The sequence below is a fragment of the Adiantum capillus-veneris genome, chromosome 29 (assembly GCF_014529385.1).
Source record: "Adiantum capillus-veneris isolate H3 chromosome 29, ASM1452938v2, whole genome shotgun sequence".
NCBI classification, from domain to species: domain Eukaryota; kingdom Viridiplantae; phylum Streptophyta; class Polypodiopsida; order Polypodiales; family Pteridaceae; genus Adiantum; species Adiantum capillus-veneris.
The window spans coordinates 104,849,950-104,874,166 of record NC_140959.1 but is presented as its reverse complement, the minus strand read 5'-3'; the positions used below and the strand labels follow the sequence as shown (position 1 = coordinate 104,874,166).

The 24,217-nt window shown below is 45.4% G+C and overlaps 1 protein-coding gene across 3 annotated transcripts in view; it reads right to left on the bottom strand.

Annotated features, from left to right (window-relative positions):
* Positions 1-12,177: 12,177 nt before the first annotated feature.
* Positions 12,178-24,217, bottom strand: part of RAD4 (DNA repair protein Rad4 family) — a 103,545-nt gene continuing 91,505 nt past the window's right edge. Inside the window, exons 12-15 of one of the 3 annotated variants that reach the window (XR_015187091.1) lie at positions 16,726-16,875; positions 12,992-13,125; positions 12,662-12,871; positions 12,432-12,569 (exon numbers count right to left, since the gene is read on the bottom strand). Coding sequence is in view for 1 of the 3 variants with exons in the window: in XM_086505426.1 (XP_086361552.1) it covers positions 12,216-12,569; positions 12,662-12,871; positions 16,726-16,875 (714 nt within the window). In the remaining 2 variants the exon portion in view is untranslated. Of the gene's footprint in view, positions 12,570-12,661; positions 12,872-12,991; positions 13,126-16,725; positions 16,876-24,217 lie in introns of all 3 variants that reach the window. The other 2 variants (XR_015187092.1, XM_086505426.1) reach the window with 2 other exon arrangements.

Genomic DNA, 24,217 nt, shown 5'->3' with positions numbered 1-24,217 from the left:
CCCAGAAGCAGTAAATTGGGATGGAGCGTCAAGAGCCAAGGAGAATGATATTAGTACCAATAATGGGCCATAGAGAGGAAGGTATTAGGATGTTGCTAGTAGGAAGCAAGGTAGAGCTAATTTTGCAAAGAGAAATTTCAATTGATACACTGTGGAAAAAATGGATACTTTGTAGCCAAATGTCTTGAAAATGGAAAAGCTAAGGTGTGTAAAGGGAAAGTGGCGACCCAGCTTTGCTTCATGTGATCACTAGGAGTGCTGGAGTCAGGATTAAAGAGTTACCCGATGAGCAAATTAAGGAAATGAAAAAATTTTAAGAGACTCAGAGATGGGAGAAGTAGAGGGTTGTCTGAAAGGCCAAGGGAAAGGTCAAGGAGGTCCACGAACGGCAGCAACAAAGGGCTTTGATAGCCAAGATGATGGAGGATCTGGCTAAGAAGATGCCAAAGTAGCGTGAATGCTTGGAGTCCAACACTATTCAAAGGCTTTTGCCAAAGTTTACAGAGGTTCTGATGAAGGAGCTCCCAGAAGGTGAATCTCGTAAGGTTGAAGCTAAAAGGAAATACGAAGAACCATTGAAGGCCTCATAGGAGTGCCTAGAAGAAGAGGTTCGACAAGTCAGGGTAGACTTGACCGAGGCTAATAACAGGATCCATTAGTCAGGAGACATAGTAGGCCAATAGAGGCATGGCACTACAAAGACAATTATCCTAAGGGAAGATCCTCCAGTTTGGATAGCAGCTCTGAGAACAAACAAGATGAAATCTATGTTAAGATATGTGAAAAGATTTACAAGTTAGCCATATAATTAAATGATATCATGCGAACCTTATCAAAGGCTGCTAAGTTCATCAGAAAGCACATGAAGAAGACATCAGAAGTTATGATGCATGTTTCTATCTGAAATAAAGGATGATGAAGTTCCGGTCATTCGCATTGATTACAAGCCTCCGATCATCCATGAATGCACCATTTGAATTCTGAATGGATCCACTATTAGGTGTGATAATGGATGGCGCGGTTGGAATGAACATCCTAAGAGAGCATGTCAGACGGAAGCTAGAGATTCAAGAGATAAAACCTGATCCATTCAAAATCCAAATGGAGCAAATCATAGAGTTTTTCAGGCCAGTGGTTTCAAGAACTTGCAAACCAGAGTGGAAAAGTAGAAATTCAAAACCATCTTTTTGGTACTAAGTATACAAGGAGCTTACAATATGCTAGTTTTACAGCCTTGGCTCATAAATGTAGGAGCCATTCATAATAATGCAAGCCACACGTTAACTATCAAGGGACCCAATAGGAGAATCCAAGTAAAAACAAACAATACCAAACTCTAAAAGAAGGCAATGAGGCCAGAGAAACTATGTAGGAAATATGACACGAAAAAGATCAAATGGATGATGGCATCGAGGAACATATTTCCTATAGTAGAGATAGACATGAATGCGGTGTTTTTGCATCAAGAGAGAGAAGGAACTTCAGAGAGAGTAGTATCCAAAGAATTTTATTGAGTTTAGTCCCCAACTAGTGCAGACACGCCTGGTCGAAATGGTGAACAGACAGCTGGAGAGGCAAAACTAGAATTGGATTAACGAATATGCAATAGGGATTAGGACGGATATGGAAAATCACTAGCAAAGAGAAAAGACAGTGGACTAGATTAGTTATTTCCAAGAAGTTGAAGAGTGGAATCTCCGTTCAGAGAAAAATCCAAAAAAGTGAAGATCAACAAACATCTGAAAACCAAAGATAAAAGAGAAATCCAAGCAATTGCTCCAGAAGTATAAAGATGTATTTTCTTAGGAGCATAAAAAAGATATAGATCCAGAGTATGTCCACATAGGATACCATTGAACTGAATGCACAACGAGTAGGTCTCTAGAGGTACAAAATTATGCCAAGAAGGTGAAAGGACAACTTAACAATTTTTTCAAAGCAGAATTCATTAACAAGGTTACGAACAGTGACTGTTTGTTTTTTATGGTGGTTGTAGAATGGAAAAATGAGAGCCTATGTGTATTATTAGAATCTAAATGCTCATACCATCAAGGACCCATTTCCTCTTCCATTTATCGATATGATTCTTGATGAGATTAGTTTCATAGATGGATATAGTGGCTATCAGGTAATGATAGCACCAAGGACAAGCCAAAACGACATTCATCATTGAATGGGAAGCATTTATGTACTTGGCAATGCCATTTGGATTATACAATGCTTCAACTTTTTAGTGATGCATGATGGAAATTTTTAATGGGTTTCTACACAAGTTCCTTGCAATATTCGTGGATGAGATCCCTAGACAGTTGGTCTAACGATAAGGCTTTGACTTCTCAACCTAAGGGTTGTGGGTTCAAATGCCCCGTTAGGTCCCCTCTTGAGGGACACCTTGTGCTCATTGGTGTTCTTGTTGCTAGGGCTCTTGCCCTTGAACACTTAAGTACATCCTCCTCTTCGCGTGAGGAGGACGTTCTTGGCTAGTTGCTACAAGTTCTCTCCGACGTTCCCAGCATGTGGTACATCAATTAGGTGGCCATGGTGATGCCTACACATGGCTCTTGCCCGATGGTACATGGACCTTGACCGACCATGTTTCATGGCCAATACATCCTCCTCTTCGCGTGAGGAGGACGTTCTTGGCTAGTTGCTACAAGTTCTCTCCGACGTTCCGACCCAAAAAGGAGCAAAGTTTGTATAAAGCCCAAAATGTGATGAACGTTTTTAGTGTATGAAAGAAGCCATTAGCAACAAGAAACCAATTTGTCGTCAACGTATCTGGAAAGTGATATTCCATGTCCATGCGCATATATCTGGAATGGTGATGGGGGCTATTTTACCCAGTATACTTGCATATGCAATGTAGCTAAAGAAGAGTACTCCACGATGAGAGAGAGGAAGTGGGAATGGTGTTTAGAGCAACCAAGTTCAGACACTATTTGTTGAGAAAGCTAATCCACTTCTATGTAGATTATCAAGCACTTCTTTTTTTATTAACAAGGTGGTGATTCACGATCGATTAATTAGGTAGATCATGTTTCAAATGGAGTTTGAGTTCAAGATTGGATAATCCTAAGAATACTCGATACGATGGTGACTTTTTTTCTCGAAGTACTAAAGGAATTTCAACTGTCGCTAAGAGATGAACCAATAGATGGTGAATTATTTCAGAGTATGGCAATAGGGACCCAGATCATCCAAAGTGGTAGGATATGTATGATTTCCCCTAGTTTAGAGGATTTTCAAAGCATTGGTTCCAATCCACAGATAAACGAAAATAGATGCGCTAACATCGGTTTGACATCTAGAAGTTTGAAAATACATCAAAATTTACAAAAAAGGGAGGAAGAATATAGGCGGTGGGAATGAGCCTTAGATAGACGCTAGATCTGGTAATTATCAATTGTAATTACTACGATAACTATAACAATGTATAGTCAATCAAAACGCAATCCAAATTCCTATAAATAGGAGCCGCTACTCTCATTTTCGAGGTCTTTGACACAGCTAATCAATCTTGAGTCATTATACTTGTCGAGTTGTTGCTTTGATTGTCATGTAGGTCTCTGTTGAATCAGCATTTGGTGCGAGCTGTGCTTTCTTTCATTATCTGAATGTATCAGCTCTAGTACTTTGTGCCCAGTAGCTAACTTGTACTTTCAGTTCATTTTATATCTGATTTCCTATGCTTGTCTAAAGTCTGAACCATTTGATTTGATATCTAACACTGAATCTCCAAAATCGAATAGTTGTCAGAAGTAACTAGCTCATTCTAAACGCCACCAAGAGGCAAGCATTCTACCTTCGAGAATGTATCTAACCATATTGAAACTTCAACAATGCCAATTGGTCTGGCATTCAAAAAAAAAGATGAGCTTGAGCTAAGCTTATTTCTAAAACTTTCTATGGAGTTGCGGATAGCATTGAGAAGAGTTACATGGGACTATCACTAACCAAGGTAGGTGTAGCGTGTCCAGGTCATGCATCAACTATTAGTGTCCAAGATGACATTAAGACCAACAAAGAACTCTACTCCATCCACAAGGGCTATTGCAGATACGTATTTACTACCACCCTTTGTGCTCCAAGAAGCATTTAGTTCTCTCTCTCTCTCTCTCTCTCTCTCTCTCTCTCTCTCTCTCTCTCTCTCTCTCTCTCTCTCTCTCTCTCTCAAATGACAGATCTTGAGTTCAACTCCTCGTCCGCTGGATCTTTAAGGTCACGTTAAAACTCTCTTCTTTTTTTCCCCCCCTCTCCCCAAATTTTCTCACATACATATCTACCTCTCAAGAATTTTCATCCACTTTTGAACTCCTACATTTACCAAAGTAGTTTTCCGACATATAGCTATATGAAATCATTGCCCTTGGCCAAGAAGTGTGAGAAAAGAAGAATTAAGAGAAACAAAGATACACTTAGAGAGAGAGAGAGAGAGAGAGAGAGAGATAATGAAATGTTATATTAAACGTCTTCAAAAGGCCAAAATGACCTATGAGACCAAACCAATACAATCCTGATGAATCTAATACAATGTGAGGGTACAAAATATAGTGAATCTGATACTATGGAACCTTAAAGCTGCTAGAGGTAAAACCAAGCAGCTGGCTGGGCTAGCTAAATCACAGCAGATCCAACATCGACCATTGGAAGGTCTCATCAATCTTCTCCATGGTCAATATTCTAATCGGGCGTCGTACATGTCGAGCCAAAGTGATCCGAATCCTCTAATGTAATCTCCATCGATATTGTGTAGTCCTCCGCACTTATGGGCGTTTGTATCTCCCTAGCTCAGTCGCTTGATCGATTAGCGTGCCTCTGGTGCGAGGCGAGTGTGGGCTCTGTTGCGGTGGTAGCTCCTCCGGGTGTCCAGTGTCTACTCTAAAGAAGTCTATGATCTATCTCTGAGATTGGCTAGCCTCTCCTCTCATCAGGCTCTCTCTATGTCTGCGCATCTTGAGCAAAAACAAACCCAAGCATCTCTGGTCCTCGTAGCCCATGACTCTCGAGAGTGGTCCAAAACCCTCTCTGAACAAGCAGTGAAAGCGGCCTCATATCTCATAGTAGACTGGGCAGTGGCATGTGTAGTGCAACTCTGTCTCAGGCTCTATGTGACACAAGGAGCATATCCTAGCCTCTACTGGTACTTCGTTGTATCTCCAAGTCTCGACCCGCAGCTGGTGTGAAGATGTGCATATCTTGCCAATAGTACATCGTATCCCATGAGACAAGTAGATATCCATGTATATGTGTCTCGTCACAAAACCGTCCTCGATAAGCTGGAGAAGGTGCTCTCTATAGAAAGCCATCTCGCGCACATTTCCTATGTTGCTTGTATCCATGTCCTCCTGGTGTGTAGCTGAGTCAGGTCCTGGCGGATGAGCTTGGTGATCTCGAACTATGTAAGAGTCAGAGAGGGTGCATCCAGTGAGTACTGGAAAGGGGGCGAACCGTCTATGATGTTCAACCCATGCACTTGAAACCATGATGTCATGTCCCCATACCAACATGTTGCGTCTCCCTGCATGGCTATTTGTCGCAGACTCAAGTGCAAGGCGAGTATATATGTCCCTGAGAAGTTTTCATATGCGGTGTATGAAGGAGACTGATCTTGTGAGCGCCTCAACCACTAGTGGCGGAGCAGTTACTCTGCTAGTACAATGTCACGTGGTACTAAAGCCTTGGCTCTAATGAGCCACGACATCATAGATACAGAGGCTTCTCCATGTCCCGCCATCCATAAGGGCAACCCGACCTCCCGTGATGATCCAATGAAGGTCCCCATACCTCAGCTCCATAGAGTAATGCACAAGCCACCAGAGTGTCAAAGAGCCAATGCTTCGTCCGAGGCTCTTGAAACTGAACTTGTGAACACATCCTCTCCAATCTACCAGTGTTGCATGGACTCTCGTCACTCTAATCTCTGCTACTCTCCTCAATGAAAATGCTGGTCCACCAAAGACCACTCCAAGGTAAGTGTAATCATATGTATACTCCACCATCTCTTGAATGAAGGTGATGACCTCTTGATCCACTGTGGACTGGTATTAAACACCATGACCTTGGTTTTACCAAGGTTGACACACAAACCACTTTCATGGACAAACCTATGCAAAGCATCCAAGTGATGTTGCATGCCCTCCCGAGAGTTGGAGATCAACACAATATCATCAGTAGAGAGGTTCCTTGGGTTCTTTGGTTCAACTTGGGTTCTTGATAGTTCTTCTTTAGGTTCTTTCATTGAGTTTACAAAGCTGAATCACACACAGAGCTCTAATACCAATGTCAGGTGCAACGGAAAAGAATAAGGATTCCCTCGCACCCTATATTGGTATCAAAGCTCTGTGCGTGCTTCAGCTTCGCGAACTCAAGGGAAGAACCACCAAGTACCAATAACCCAAGAAGAATCAAGAACCACCAAGAACCCAAGAAACCTCTCTCAGTTTTTTTTTCCCTGAAGGATTGAGAGAGGTTCCTTGGGTTTAGCATCAATCATAGCCTAGCTTAGGATTGAGCCTAGCACTTTGTGAGCCTCTAGTGTTGGGGTATAGGCGTCTGTGCCTTGCCCGGACGCCCAGAGTCTGGGCGCCCACTAACTTGTATACCTTATACATAGCATAAGTGTATAGGGGGTTGCTCACTCTTTAGAGTCTCCCCACCCATATTTGTGCATCGTGTGTCTCCTTCTCTCTCTCACTCTCCGTCTGTGGTGCTCCCCAATCCCCTTCAATTGGTATCAGAGCTATGGTGACCGTGGAGAGCACGACGGCTTTGAGAGCTTCGAGGCGATAGCTCGCTCGCTCTCAACGGCGGAGTTCGATCGCTGAGTTTCACGGAGAGCGATTTTAGCTTGAGGAGCATTGTCTTTGGAGCTTAGGAGCTTGGTGTGGTCAAGCTTGGTCGAGGAGGCGGTTACGGCTTCCTTGGTGAGAGGAGCTTTTGAGCTCAATGGAGCTCGTTAGAGAAGTGCTCGGCGGAGGAGAGCTTGACATTCGAGTGCTTGGATGCTGTTGTGGCAGAGCTCTTGCGTTGGAGCTTGCATTGAGAGGACATTGCATCATGCAGAGTGGAGCAGGAGCAGGTTCAAGACTGTGTGGAGCTCGTTTTTGCCATTTTCGGGCTCTAAAACGCAGTTTTTTGCGTAGTTACATCATACAGAGTCAGATCTACATGATCCAGGAGTCTAGGTCAGGGTTTTGGCACGCTCCGGGCGCGATGGTGATTTCTATTTGCTGAAATTATGCTTTGAATTACAGCAGGTACAGCAACAGGTTTATTTGTGCACTTTCGGGTCCCAAAAACACTGTTTTTGGTATATCCCACACACGGAGTATTTTCTGCAGCAACCAGCAAATTTATAGGTGTACACAGGTTTTTGGATATGCATTTGTCCAGAGAGCCACTCATGCGAGAGTGAGCTATGTTTCCATGGTCTTGGCGGTTTATGTATGCCATATATGGATTTGTGTATTTGTTTATGGCTGAGATTATTTGAGTGGTACTCCGGCAAGAGCGGGTATGTTCATATGTATGACTTTGTGAGGTGATTCCGGTCGAGTTTATTCCCGGATTGGCCATCGTGGCATATATTATTGTCTCTTTGAGGTTTACTGTTGAGATTTTGCTCCAGTTACAAAGGAGACTCTGCCAAAATTTTGTTAGATATTTATGCGCGATTGAGTCATATTGACTTGTGATTTTGTGCAAGGTTTTGCACGACTATTGGTGCAACTTTGCATTAGGTTTTGAGCCATATTTGCAAACTTTTGTTGATGCGATTCGAGCCGGTTTAGGGCTGACTTGTATTGACATTGTGGGAGCTCTATTTTGGAGTGTGTCTCACAGGTTTTACATTGTGTTTCTGGCCATATTGGTAGACAGTTTTTAGGTGTTTTTGGTGAGGTGGTTTTGCTTTCTAGTTTGCTACATTGTGCTCATGGCAGAGACAGGTGATCAATCAGATTGTGACCTCTCACAGATGCGCGTGTTTGATGGGTCAGACTTTGCGGCATGGAGAGAGTGTATGCTTGATGCATTGACACAGCGAGGGTTGCATCTACCATTGAGTGGTGATGCAGGTAGACCTTCAAACATGTCTGACGATCAGTGGCAGGAGCTAGAGGAGATGGCACTATCTACGCTCTCTTTGCACCTTGCGGAATCTGTATATGCTCTTGTTATGTATGAGACTACTTCGAGAGCACTTTGACGCAGATTACATGATATGTATGATAGATCTGAGTCATCACGGATTCGTGTGAGACATGTACATTCACGAGCACGCCAACATGTGACATGTTGGTATTGTGGTCATTCTGGACACGTTAGACGGTGCTGTTTTCGTCGTATGCGACATCGTAGGAGACATGGCAGTCTCAGAGATGTATGTAGTGATGCCATAGACTCAGTTGCTTTGACAGTTGAGGCACATGTAGTGTCGGAGTATACTAGTGACGGGGATGTCACTTTTACCTCGAGCTATGCACGAGATGCTATACATGTGGATAGTGCACTCCCTTCGCAGTGGTTGCTAGACGCAGATGCTATGTTTCATGTCACGCTGCATCGTGCATGGTTTTGTAGCTATTCTAGCGGGATGCTTGGCAGTGTACGTTTGACCGATGGATCGGTGCATGCGATAGCAGGTGCAGGAGATGTGAGACTGTCATTACCGAGTGGTGCATCTTACTTGTTACAACATGTGCGCTATGTACCAGATTTGACAGTGAGTTTGATCTCGATTGGTCAACTTAGAGATTGTGGATGTCAGATTTCGCTACGAGAGCAAGATTTTGTGATGCATTTGGGTTCGCTAGTGATTGCGAGAGGTGCCAGGAGTGGTACAGGTTACCCATTGCATGTGGATCACGGGAGAGACGGTGTTGTCTCTGTGATCACCCAGCCAGGTAGAGAGCGAGAGAGCAGGCGAGTCTCTTTTGCTTGTGGATTGCAGGATGCTTTGCATGGAGTGCAGAGTAGTGAGCTCGTTGTGCACACAGTTGGGGCATGACTTGAGCAGTCACACAGAGAAGTGACAGAGTCAGACATGCATGCTTTGCTAGTGACTGAGCAAAGCAGAGAGTCAGTTGTGCGAGATACTTCTATGCAGGATAGACAGGTAGAGCGGTCTTACTCTAGTGAGTCACGACAGGAGGACGTTGTGCAAGAGTCTATACATACGGAGTTAGAGCATGAGAGCTCTAGTGAGTCACAGTAGATTGAGTGGTCATGTTTGCAGTGGATGATTGCAGAAGAGACTGAGACGTCAGCGATTATGCAATCATTCCTTTCTATGCTCGACAGTGAGCATGGGGATATAGTTGTGCAGGATATGTCTTCCAGCAGACACCTAGAGCAGCTGGCTTGCTCTGAGGTTGCACGACAGGTTGATGCGTCTTTTGTGGATAGTCAGGAGATACATGTGGCTAACACGCCTTGTCAGCCAGAGATGCCTATTGCCAGGGATATATATGTTGATGCATGCTCTGTAGAGCTAGCAGGGCCCGCTAGCATTGCATCGGTATTCGGTGGTCTCATGTATGAGATGTTGATCTTGAGACCGGATATCGCAGCTGCAATGGGAGCATTTGCAGTTGGCGTTGTCAGTCGTTTGTTGACTGATGATGGCATAGTGCACGAGGGAGATATGCAGGTATTGCGTACATACTTGCAGTACGTGTGCGGTACGTCTGGTGGTGTATGGACTTACACGGGAGCAAAACAGCCGGATGCACACGATCACAGCCAACCAGTGGGCATCGATTGAGAGCGGTTTTCTCTCACCTTTTGTAGTCTTTAGACTAAGTTCTCTTGCTTAAAGGCACAGTCGCCTTTAAGTGGGAGGTTGTTGGGGTATAGGCGTCTGTGCCTTGCCCGGCCGCCCAGAGTCTGGGCGCCCACTAACTTGTATACCTTATACATAGCATAAGTGTCTAGGCGGCTGCTCACTCTTTAGAGACTCCCCACCCATATCTGTGCATCGTGTGTCTCCTTCTCTCTCTCACTCTCCGTCTGTGGTGCTCCCCGATCCCCTTCATCTAGCAGGACGTGCATGCCCAGGCCCGTCACAATTGCATACCCTCTCTTGCATAATCGGCTAGCATGAGCATTTTTCAGAGCATTGAATCCTTTTTGCCAAAGTACACATTTTTCACTTATTTATCAATAAGTGACTTTTGTTGGAAAAGTAGATAGGAAAATTTGCTAAAGAGCTATAAAAGAAACCATTGGGCACTCAGTAGAAGCAGAAGAAGCAAGACACATAAGGACAGGCATACGCAGCAATGCAGGCAAACACCCACCACAGGTCTTAGTGTTTTCTGAAGATCAGCCCGGCGTTTTCAATCTCAAGCAATCAACATTTTCAACCCCCACCAACGCTTGGAGTTCCAAGCCTTAGCCTAGCAAGAACCCGCATTCTCTGGTTGTAGATCCTGACCAAATTCCTCATCTAGTACCAAATCAACTTAGCGTTTTCAGAATTCAATAGATCAGCCAACGTTTTCAAATTTCAACCAGATCAACCAACGTTTTTGCATTTCAACACTAGTCAAACGAAGCGGTTGCAGATCCAAGCCGCAGTATTGTCGCAGGAGCAGATCCCCAGCTAGCGTTTTTTATTTTCAGCCTTGACGCCGTCGTCATCGACATCGTCATCGTCATTGTCATCGCAGTCCCTGTCTTGACGACGACACCTTCGTCATCGTCATCGTCATCGCAGATCTCTATCTTGACGACGACACCTTCGTCGCTCTCGTCGCAGTACCGGACTTGATAACGACGACACCATCGTCGTCACCGTCGTCGTCGTCATCAACATAGACGAGCAATACCCGTCATCGACATCACCGTCTTCGACACAGGACCGTTGTCGACTTCATTGTCATCGACAAAGACTCTTAGTACCTCGTCGTCAACTTCAACGTCTTTGACATAGACCTCGTTGTCGACCTCCCCGTCTTCGACATAGAACCCACAGTACCCATCGTCGACATTATCTCTTCGACATAGTCCCCTTCAATACCTCAGTACCTTTCAATATGTCAATACCAATACCCAACATTAGTAGCAACAATACCCCTTGCATCAACATATCAGCATTTAGTCATTGTATCAGCATTGTGCAAGAATATAGAACCCCAAGAACCCAAGGAACCAGAGAGAGAGAGAGAGAGAGAGAGAGAGAGAGAGAGAGAGAGAGAGAGAGAGAGAGACGATGAAAAGAGAGAAACATAGCTCGCTCTAGACACAAAAGCATGCACCAACAGCTGCTCACCAAAAAAAGGCACCCTATCCACAAGTACTTCAATCATCAAGAATCATGTGAAGAACTATTTGTAGCAATGTAAAAGTCGTGCTTTATCCTTCTAGATGCTACATATGAGATATTAATCCATGTTATACCCAAGAACATCACCCTATCACTTGCTTAATTGAAAAGCTTTCTATACATACTCTTTTCTAGTTAATGAAGGCATTCAATTTTTCTCAATAAGTAACTCGAATGCCTTGATCAGGTACTACTCGGAAATACAACATGGGCCATAGCTATATGAAGAGTGTGCCGAAATGGGTACTTATCTACACTCTATGGGTACACTGGGACCGCGGGTCAACCAAATGTGAAGGAGGCACTAGCACAAATTCTTGATAATCGCTGACACCCTTGACACCTCCATTGACAAATCTCAATACAATCACCATCAATTCTTGCACTCTCGAGCCAGTGTCAGCAGGACTTATGGCAACATACTTTGAATCAACAAGAGCTGCATTGGTTATAGGACTTCCAAAGTTCAATACCAGTATAATGAAAGAGGTAAGGCAGGTAAGACTTTCTAATCTCTTTCATAGGATGTTGACCTTTGATAGAAATTTACATTATCATCAATGCTTTGGAGCAGGGCTTACGCCTTCAGATGGTGCATTCATATTAAATAAATCATGTCTTCAGAATCAAAGTGCACGAATGTGTATGTTTTTCCACAACATAAAAAAAGCCAGTTGGGAGATATTACAAATTTCAGGCACATCTTCAATCAGTAAAATGTTGACCTTGTAGTTATTAAGAGATAGAAAGCAGGTACTGTACACATTGAGATAAAACTGAAGGCTTGTTGCAGAAGCAACCCCAGGGCAGGGACCCTGCACCACCAAAAATTGAAAAATGCATCAAAAGGCTAACAATCAAAAAGACTTCTTGTGAGCACCTCTTACTATCACATTTCCTCTACTTTGAGGGTGAAACCGCAAGCGCAAATCTTGGTACGGATGCCACTTTGTTCATCATAGCTCTGATTCTGTTCCGGGAAAAAGTGTTCGTGTGCTATATGATTCTTGTGGTTGTCGTCCTGATGGTTAGACAACTTATTTTCTGATACAAACAAGGTTTGTGGAGACACCTCATCGTCAGCTGAAATCCTATGAGCACCATTCTGGCAAGGTTGATAGGTGGCCTGCAAGCGTTGTCGTGTTGCAATTGATCGGAACAATTGACACCATTTTGCAACAGCTAAAATCTCTTTCTTTTTCTCAGCTTCAGTATTTCTCCTATGTTCCTCTTCCACATAAGCCTACAAGAAGCAAACATTAGGTAGAAAGTTCCATTCAGAGGATATCCTGCCCCTGTCAACTAGACTGAAAACAAGTAAGAAGGATGGCAAACCTCTAATAAGATGGCCTCGTGCTCTTGGCACACAACAATGCCTTCAAAGACGGGCACGGACCTCCGGTTACGGATCTCAAATCCGACTAATGCTGGCGCAAAGTCAATTTCAAGCTTCTTGGCAACTGGTAATATCCGTGGTAGGCTGATATGCACTGTGCCAGGAGGCAAGCATTTTTCGGACCACAACTCCACATTGCCCCTTTCATTCTACAATCATAAGTTTCCAACCTTTTCAAATAAGTATTTCATGTACACACAAACTTTGATAATACATCAGAATTGCCTGTGAACGGCAGAAAGGCCAAAATCTGAGACACAGTGACGTACCCCAAAACACATCTATGTACAGCCTCACGCGTAGGGTTATAGCATTTCAAAATATTGTAATTTGCAATGTTGGACCAAAAATATGATACATCCTGTTCCTGTTTACCGTTTCCTGTCATCTTGTTAGTGTGGAGCTGTAGAAATAATTCAGTTAGCGCATTGCTCCCACAAGTTGGAACGATACAGCCTTCTATGAACAGGCAGAAATATCTCACTATGCAAGCAGAAGAAAGCGCAACAAAGTTGCAACTTCAGCAAATCTTTCAGCACGGAAAATGAGATTGCGGCTGGTCAAAACAGCAAGTTCCAATATAACCTTGCTTGAGAGTCAATAATACTAGGGAAGAGATGTAGTTGATTTAAAACACGGCTCATTAAAGAATAATAAATAAATGCATTGCCATTCAGAAAAAAAGCAATCCAAGAAAAACCTTAAAACCTTCAAGGAAAAATGCAAAAGACAAACAGATGGCATCCATCCACCCAACAATATCCATATCGGCTTTAGTGTACGTGATAATGTCAGATGCTGAAGCAAGTCCAAACAGATCGAGAAGGAAAGGCGAGGTAAACAACAGAAACTAATTTAAACCCTGATGAATCCAGGAAAAGCCCAAATTTACCTATAAAGGAAATTGCAAGGTTTAGACTTCTAGTGACCTGTGGCTGTGCCTGACGGTATGTGAAGTAGACATTATCCCCTCCGCCCCACTGCAATGCGTGCAGCCTATCTGGTAGGCTGGCAGCCAGCTGGATCCAAGGTCCTAGGCAGTGTGCTCTTTATTTATATTTTGTACTGCAAACTTCTCTTATGTAATTTATTTGGTTTGACTCTAGGTCCTAGGCGGTGTTCTCTTTATTTATATTGTGTACTGCACACTTCTCTTATGTAATTTATTGGGTTAGACTCTAGGTTCATTGTAAAAGTTAAACCATACATCCCTAATTTTTTCATAATATTTCCCATAAAATGGCTAATGAGTGTTAAGACAGTTAAAAAGTGACCTTAATATTAGTGTGCATTTAAGTACAGCATTGAAAGCTCAATACAATGCAATCCCCTTTCCAGCTGTAAGAAAACTGTATGACTCATGAGATGATCTTTCATGACAATCAATAAATGAATGTCATATAAAATGGTATTTATCAGTACCATCTTAAGTCTCTTTTCAAGTTTCGCCTCATACTTGCCAGAAGACTGACATACAACTTTACTAAACTTTGAATTTAAACTTTTGGTGTATTTAAACCTTCAGGCTTCCACCACATAGCCTGTTGCCTAGCTAGCACCGAGTAGGCCTATAGAACATCAGTACTTCTTAGCCGAAGAACAAAACGCTTCATCTTGAAACAAGAGACACCCAAAACGTTATTGAGGCGCTCGAGGCCTACATGCATCAACCTAGTGAGACTACTACCAGGTCCCAAAGAATGCAGTTCTCATCCAACCATGGCCAAGGCATGGAGGTGTGAAGGAGACTGCACAAACTTACTATTCCATCCAGTGTTGGGGAAAAGTGTATCAACTTACTCTTGACCTGGTTAAGAAGTTGAAGAAGCCGGTTGAGAGGAGAGTATAAGGAAATTTTGGAAAAATAGTCTAAATGTGCACAAAATGTGGTTGAACTTGCTAAATTTCTTGTTAGGAATTGTCAGAAAGGAACTTTTGTATGCTTACAAAAATGATGTTTCCCAAACAGTGATTCCATTAAATATTTGGCGAGACACGGCCAGATATTGTACAACAAGCCACCTCTCCTCTACCTGATCATAGATCACTTAATGCAATGAAAACCAGGAGCAGAAGTCTTACAGAGTTTAAACAAGAAGCCCCATGACACCAATGCCTGCATGAGAAGAGAGACATGTATGAGGGCTATTGACAAGGTGCAGGACCCGTCTAAAGCCAATCAGCTGAGTTCCACTGTGATTAAGTAAGCCATCTCCTCTCCAAGGGCTAAAGCAAACATGTGCCATCCTTGATAGCAGTAAGCTCAGGGTCAACCCTCCAAAATCTGGCAGATAAAACTTTTGGACCCCAATATGCAGCTAAGAAAATGAAAGTACACCTACAATTTGTATGTACCCTACTGAGTCTCCCATAATCCTGCCACCTCCGTTAAGGAGAGGACTCTTCAAGTCGAACCATCTCCATGTCTCAAATGATGACCTTTGTGAAACTGGATAGTCAGTGAGATAGACATCCACTACAATATGAATGGCAAGGACGTTTGACAACTGCATACTGTCCCTATTGTACTCCACAAGCCCCTATGGAACTGGCAGGCCCAGCATATGTAACACCGAAAGATATGAAGAAAAATCTTATTCTCATGTACATCTTATGTCTACCACTGGTTTAAAACTTATATGTACCACCACTTGTTTAACTTTAAGAGTATCAGACAGCTGATTCAAAGAGGCAATTCTACCTAAAGTCCAGAGTTTCAGACAACCCCAACTCAGAGAGGCAATCCTCAACTGAAGCTGGGAGTCCTTAAAAAAGACCTGTACTTAGTCACACCACCATGTTCTTGAAGAGTGTTTGCAAATCAAATGGATGCAGCCACGATCTAGAATCCAAACATAACCATCTCAGGTGGAAGTGGCAGTGTGGGATCCATTACTTCCTAGAAGACAACGGGTGGAAAGCTTGGCCGGCGTTCCCAAGCATTCAAATAGGTCAGTTGCATGTGCATGTATGCTTGCAGAGTGTTTGTGCATGTGTGAGTGTTTGTTGCATGTCTGATGTCGAAAAGCCTTGAGATGACTTTTTGGACATATTGAACACTTGCATAAACAGCTCTAGGAGAATTTTATTTTTGTTATTTCAAGATCATAGCGTAGATAGGATAGATCAGATTAGGATTAAGCCATTGGTGCCAAAAATCCACCATCTCCTGCACAAAAAAAGCTGTGTATGCCAAGTTGAATTTGAATGGTCGAATCAAGTGATTTTTGAAGTGTGTTTGCATTTTTGGGGCAGGCCCAACAAAAAGAACCTCTGGTTAGGACAGAATTTAATTCTGGTAAATTGAAAAATCTGGTTGATGCACATTGGATCATCGATGCAGATGACGTCATCATATACATCGACAATGTGCATCGATAGCATTTAAAGTTGCTGGTAAGTGGTCAACCAGGGTAATACAGGGGTGCCCTACACAGAAAATGGTATATCGATAACCTTTCTGTAGGAATACCATATACTATTTAGTAGTGCATCAACAGATACCGTACACAAACAATATGATACTGGTATTACCACAATCATTCTAAACTGTTCTGTAGCCTATATGCAGAGATTTTAAACATAATGCTGTACACCTATAGCATGCCTCTAATAGGATGCAAGCAACATGGGTCTTAAAATGGCCGACTCCTACACCAGCCACCCATCTAGCAGCACATATCCTGTTAAACACAACTACCATGAAAGAGTGCAACATATGCTCTTCTATCAGATGGTAGATTAGCAAAAGTGATTTCCATGAGACATCTTTAATTCGGATATTCTCCCGTACATCACTTTGGCCTCCTTCGATGTTAACATGGCAAATCTTGCTTTCCTTTTACACCCACTTGCATGTCACCAATGCACATTATAAACTCATCAACACCCAAACCAACGATAGACCTCTCAGAATAACATTAAGCAAGACAGGGGCACTCAAGAAAACATTTATAGCATTCGCATTTCAAGCACTCCAAATCAAGCTAAATGACATGTCCACCTTAGGAACGATCCCGTCAACAGCAGCTGGAGGATGCCAAGGTTCCGTTTGCCACTTTCCAAAGAGAGCAGTAGCAGGAGCTTCATCCCCAATGCCACAAGGAGAATTATCTACATTTTGATGAGGAACTGAGCGTGGATTTTTCACGATCTGGAAACAAAAACCTAGATATTCAGAAATCTCTCTCTCTCTCTCTCTCTCTCTCTCTCTCTCTCTCTCTCTCTCTCTCTCTCTCTCTCTCTCTCTTGCTGCTGCTCTGCTGCTCGCGCTGCCCCTCGCGTTGCTGCTGCTGTGCTGCTTGCGCGCGGCCAGGAAACGGCTGCTGCTGCTGTGCTGCTCGCGCGTGCGCCCCTGCAACCCTCAGTAATTGAAGAAATCAACACGATCAAGGAACAAGTACGGGCCATCAAAGAGGGAGAAGAACAGCACAAAGAAATGACGACTTCTTGGGTGGATGTTCTTACCAAAACCCAACAGAAGGCGGACGAAGCCGAGAAATCGATCAAGGTGGCCAAGAAAGGAAAAGATAACGCCCACGCCCACACCCAACAACATCATTAACCAGACACTAGAGGAGGAGCAGAGGAGAAGGGTGCGCGCTTTACATGTGAGAATTTGCGGTCTTAAAGACAAAGGCAATGTGGACGAAGAAGTAAAACAACTCACAGCCTTGATGGGGATTCATGAGCCGACACACACAAAGGCATGGAGAGTGGCCAACATAAAGAAAAATGGAGACAGTGGAGAAACCTCAAAAGAAAGAGCACTCATCCTCTGTTTTCCCTCTATGGAAGCAAAGAAGTCATTCTTGAAGAAAAGACCAACTCTTAAAGAGACTGGCATCTTTCTTGGGGACGATCTCACCCTCTCGCAGATCGCTCATATGCAGGAAGTAATGCCGGAGATTAGAGCGGCAAGAGCAAAAGGCAAGATCGATTTTTACCGAGACGGAAAAGTGGTAATACTTGAGCAACGCTCCACATGACAGTGCCAAACTTATGGGACCACACTCAAAGTAGCTGCCTGGAACTGCAATGGATCTATGCGTCTTGATGTGGGTGCTTTTGAGGATAGCTTTACTGGAAGAGACATCATCTTTTACTCTGAGACACACTAGGCCCCTGGGCAATCCATGCCCCACATCAATGGATACAAATGGGAGACAGCCTACAGACAGGACACACGCTCAGAGCACAGAGGGCGGGACTCGGGAGGAGTGGCAGTGTTATTTAGAGAGGATCTGCAGCCACTGATACATATAGCCCGCAGGGACGAGCAGGCTAGGTACATGTGGGTGAGACTGAAAGCAGAGACAGGTAGATATCTCTACCTAGCTATTTGTTACTTTCCCCCGAGTACATCAGTTTATGCACCACCCAAAGGACAGTCCCCTTTCTCTATTTTGGATGATGACATATGGGAGTTCTCTAGGGACGGTGACATTATCACCCTCGGGGACTTCAATGCTAGGACTGCCCATCACCAAGCAGTGTTTTATGATACTTCAGAGGAGATGCTAAGAGAGATAGATGTGGCAGAGACGGGCCTTTCCAGAATATCACACGATATGGAATACACTGAGTATGGGCGACACCTGATAGACATGGGCACTGCACATGGATTGGCCATCTTGAACGGCCTACAGAGATTTCCTGCTGCGGGAGGTTTTACATGCTTCCCACACAGACATGGAGCCAGCACGGTGGACTATGTCATGGCACAACCGAATCTCATCTCTAGTATCGAGGATCTCACAGTTGGGCCCAGACCGGTTGGGGTGGCGATGGATCATGCTCTGGTGTCAATGACCATCTCCTTCCATTTCAGTGCAGCACACAGGCCACGAGTAGCAGCCCCTACTCGCTACACATTCACAAGGGAGACGGACTCTGTATACATGGACGGAATCTACAGACGCCTATGGACTGAGGACCCGGGGCGACCTCTGGAGGAGCTAACTACTATACTGACACAAACATTACATGAGGCAGCAGCTGAAGCATACCCACACACCCAGCCTGAGCAGAGCCGCGGATTTGGGAGCATGCCTCAGAACAGCTGGTACGATGAGGAGTGCCGCCAGACTAGAGCCAGACTTCAGAGGGAAGTGCTATTGGGGGACGTCACTCACAGATGGACTTCCGACGCCTGGTGCGGCGGAAGAAGAGGGCTTTTTTGGCTAGACTCGAGCAGGATCTATATCAGCTATTCTTGAGTCAAGACTCGCGTGAGGCGTGGCGGCTCTTTCATGAGCACCCCCCCCCCCCCCCCCCCCCCCCCCCCCCCCCCCTCTGCTATTTCCTCCACAGAGACCTGGGGTCAGTACACATCATCTTTGTACAAAGTACCTGGACAGCCGCCCCTCCCCAACCCCCCTGACCCATGCCCACATACATGTGTCTTTTTCACTGCTGAGATGGTGAAGAAAGCCATTGACAGGATGAAGACAGGGAGAGCATATGATTACGAGGGCCTAGTAGCTGAACATTTCATGCATGCCAAAGACCTACTAGCAGAGCTTCTAGCAGTTATGTTTAACCGTGCCATGTGTGAGGGCTTACCGGACACTTGGAGCCTATCTACAATCGTACCTATCTTCAAATCAGGAGACCCCATGGAGCCTGGAAATTATCGCACTATTATGATTGGGCACACACTGGCACGGTTGTATGCATCCATTCTTGAGCAACAGCTGAGTAGATAGTAGATGGGCAGAGAGGGAAGGAATACGTGCAACTGGGCAGGCAGGGTTCAGGAGAGGCTTCTCTACTCTTGACCGTATCCTAACACTCAGGGCCATCATCGAGGAAGGCAGATCTCATGGGAGACGGATTTATTGTAGCTTTGTGGACTTCCGCAAAGCTTTCGACATGGTACCCAGAGCTAGATTGATGCGCAGATTACAGGAAATGGGAGTACCCACAGAACTCATTTGGGGGATCATGGCATTGTACAGATCAGTAGTAGGGCATGTACGCACCCCGGAGGGACTTTCTACACCGGTTCACTCCACTATTGGGGTGAAGCAAGGCTGCCCGCTCTCTCCCACTCTTTTCGGTATGTTTGTGGATGAGATTTCTGACTACATTGACAGCGATGGGGATAAAGGTGCTCTGTTAGCAAGGACATGGATTCCACTTTTGTTATATGCTGATGACATAGTGTTGATCTCCGAATCCCCAGAGGGAATGCAACGTCAATTGGATGCTCTGCATACGTTTGCCCACGAAAGTGGTTTGTCTGTCAACCTGGGTAAAACCAAGGTTATGGTGTTTAATACCACCCCACAGTGGATCAGGAGGTCAGCACCTACACTCACATACGGCCAGGAGACTGTGGAGTACACAGACGCTTACACTTACCTTGGAGTGGTTTTTAGCGGACCTACATTCTCACTCAGAAAAGCAGCAGAAACCAGACTTACTAGAGCCCACGCTGCATTGGGGAGATTGGAGAGGATGTGTTCGCAGGTTCAGTTTCAGGAGCCCCGGACGAAGCTCTGGCTCTTTGACACCTTGGTGGCTTCAGCATTGCTCTATGGAACCGAGATATGGGGACCTTCACAGGATCACCACGGGAGGACAAGTCGCTCAGACGGATGGGGGAAAATGGAGAAACCTCTCGTCTCTATGATCTCGTGGCTCATTAGAGCCAAGGCATCAGTACCACGGGCCATTATCCGAGCAAAGCTAGCGGCCCCCCCACTTGTGGTGGAGGCGCTCACCACATCGGTCTCCTTCATAAACCGCACATGGGAACTTCCTAGAGACAGATAAGCTCGCATAGCACTTGAATCCTCTCGACAGTTAGCCATACAAGGAGATACAACATGCTGGTATGGGGAGATGACATCATGGTTCCAGGCACATGGGTTCAGCATAGACCGGATGCCACCATTCCATTACTCATTGGATGCACCATCTCTCACCCTTACACAGTCAGAGATCACCAAGCTCATACGCCAAGACCAGAGTTACCGGGGAACGCCCCCTAGCCCCCGTTCCGACGTTCCGGGGGGCAGTTCCTTTCCCAAACGTTCCGAAACGTCCCGGAACGTCAGACGTTCCGGGTGGCCAGTGCAAACTGGAACGGCCGTTCCGGAACGCCCCTGGAACGGCCAACAATTACAAACAAATCTGGCAAAAATTGAAAAAATTAAAGTAAATGTTTGGGCTTCTTTTTGGAGTGTGCAAGGCCTCAAGGACTCATAAAATGCAACCTCCTCCCCCTTTCTCTCCACAAGCTAATCCTCAAGGCTCAAGCTCTCTCCCTCTCACACTCTCAAGATGTCTCCCTCTCAAGGCTCACTCTCTCAAGGCTCAAGCCTCCAAGCCTTCAAGCTCTCTTCCTCTCCCTCCCACTCTCTCAAATCTCTCTCTCTCTCTCTCTCTCTCTCTCTCTCTCTCTCTCTCTCTCTCTCTCTCTCTCTCATCATCTAGTCATAGCAAGGTTGAATGGTCTTCAAAACAAGTTTTTTGTGAGTATTAGAGTCAAAGCACTCTAATACTCCTTGTATTTAAACACAAGGAGCTAAAAAATGCACTATTTGGGTGTTTTTTATACCTCCCGTTCCGCGCCGTTCCCGTTCCGGACCCCTAGCCGTTCCCCCGTTCCGCGGGGATCCCGTCGCCGTTCCCGTTCCGCGTTCCGGGTAACTATGGCCAAGACCTAACCCAACTAGACACCAGAAGGACATGGATACAACCAGCACAGGAATTGGGCACGAAGACGGATTTTTACAAAGACCACCTTCTCCAGCTTACGGAAGATGGTTTTGTGGCGAGACCCAGATACATGGATACCCAATTGTCTCATGGGATACGATGTGCTATTGGCCAGTTACGCACATCTTCTCACCAGTTGCGGATTGAGACTGGGAGATACAGCGAAGTACCAGCAGAGGACAGGACATGCCCCTTGTGTAACATGGAACCTGAGACAGAGCTACACTATACATGTCGTTGCCCCGTCTACTACGAGATACGAGGCCGTTTCCATTGCTTGTTCAGAGAAGGTTTTGGACCACTCTCAAGAGTCATGGGATACGAAGATCAGAGATGTCTGGGTTTGTTCTTGCTCGAGTTGCGCAGACACAGAGATAGCCTGATGAATGGCGAGGCTAGCCAATCTCAAAGACGGATCACAGACTTCTTCAGAGCAGACACGGGACAGCCACAAGAGCCACTCCCATAGCAGAGCTTCCCCTCGTCTCACACCAGAGGCACACTGATTGACCGAGCGATTGAACTGGGGAAATCCAGACGCCCGCGACTGCGAAGAACTACACAGCATCGACGGAGGCTACGACAGAAAATTCGGAGCACGCTGGCCAGGCATGCACGACGCCCGGTCAGACTACTAACCATGGAGGAAATTGATGAGATTCGCCAACAACCGATGCTAGATCTCTTGTGATTCAGCTATCCCAACAAGCCGCCCATTTTTCGCTTAGTCTTTTGCTTGGTTCACATCGATCAACTTAAGACCCCATAGTATATATCTTTGTTTTGTACTGTTGTTAGGTTATTTTATTACTCTGACTTTGTATCAGATCCACCACTTTGTAACTTTCGGGTCTCATAGGTCATTATGGCCTTTTGAAGACGTTAATATAACATTTCATTTCATTTCTCTCTCTCTGCCGAAACCTCTATCGCCCTGCCGCCCTGCTGCTCCCACGCACCCCCCTGCCGCTCCCGCGCTTCCCCTGCGATGCTGCTCCCCGCACCTCCCGTGCGCTGCTGCACCTTTGCAAACCCGCACACGCCCGTCCCCCGCTTGCTCGCGCCCTGCTCTTGTCCTGCCGCCTTCCCCCCCCTACAGCCTTGGCAACCGCGCCCCCACCCCTTCCTCCACGCGTAACGTGTCCCCCAAGGTTTCCTACGCGTAGCATCCCCCCCCCCCCCCCCCTTTTCATTAACGCGTAGGATGCTCCCCCTTTCTTCTAGGCGTAGGAGTTTTTTTTTTTTTTTTTTTTTAAATTTAAACATGGTTTTCAAATTCGCTAGGTTGTCTTAGCTTGGTCTCATAGGTCAATTTGGCTGTGTGCAGACGTTATTATATTAGTATATCGTTTTATTCCCCGTTCTTTTTTGTACTCCCCCCCCAACCCCCTTCTTTTTCTTTGTCGTCTTAATCACTCCCCCTCCCTTGCCATACCGTCCCACGCTCCCCCACTCGCTCAGCTACCGCGCCCGTCGCTAGGGGGGGTGCACACGTTTAGTGACTCCTTGGCGGACGACGATCAAGCATGAGAAAGATAACGATAAAGCCGACCCTCTAGAGGATGCCATTCATAAGTGCAAAGAGGAAATGACGGAGACCATTACCAAGATGAACCGCAATCTTTGGGGCACAATAAACATTCTCGAAGGACACGTGCTGATCCAAGAGAGCAAGATAAGCACGCTGGAAGACCGAGTGATGACCCAAGAGGAAGAGATCGCGTCACTCAAGAAAGATCTCGCCGAAGCACGATCAAGAAACACACTGGAAGAGGGCGAACTGCAACCCTCAGTAATCGAAGAAATCAACACGATCAAGGAGCACGTATGGGCCATCAAAGAGAGAGAAGAGCAGCACAAAGAAATGATGACTTCTTGGGTGGATACTCTTACCAAAACTCAACAGAAGGCGGACGAAGCCGAAAAATGGATCAAGGTGGCCAAGAAAGGGAAAGACAAGGAGATAACGCCCACGTCCACACCCAACAACATCATTAATCAGACACTAGAGGAGAAGTAGAGGAGAAGGGTGCGCGCTTTACATGTGAGAATTTGCGGTCTTAGAGACAGAGGCAATGTGGACGAAGAAGTAAAAGAACTCACAACCTTGATGGGGATTCATGAGCCGACGCACACAAGGGCATGGAGAGTGGGCAACATAAAGAAAAATGGAAGTAGTGGAGAAACCTCAAAAGAAAGAGCACTCATGCTCCGTTTTCCCTCTATGGAAGCAAAGAAGTCATTCTTGAAGAAAAGACCAACTCTTAAAGAGACTAGCATCTTTCTTCGGGATGATCTCACCCTCTCGCAGATCGCTGAAGTAATGCCGGAGATTAGAGCGGCAAGGGGAAAAGGCAAGATCTCTTTTTACCGGGACGGAAAAGTGGTAATACTAGAGGGACGCTCCACATGACGGTGCGAGACTTATGGGACCACACTCAAAGTAGCTGCCTGGAACTACAATGGATCTATGCGTTTTGATGTGGGTGCTTTTGAGGATAGCTTTATTGGAAGAGACATCATCTTTTACTCTGAGACACACCAGGCCCCTGGGCAATCCATGCCCCACATCAGTGGATACAAATGGGAGACAGCCTACGAACAGGAGACACGCTCAGAGCACACAGGGCGGGGCTCGGGGGGAGTGGATGTGTTATTTAGAGAGGATCTGCAGCCACTGATACATATAGCCCGCAGGGACGAGCAGGCTAGGTACATGTGGGTGAGACTAAAAGCAGAGACAGGCAGATACCTCTCTCTAGCTATTT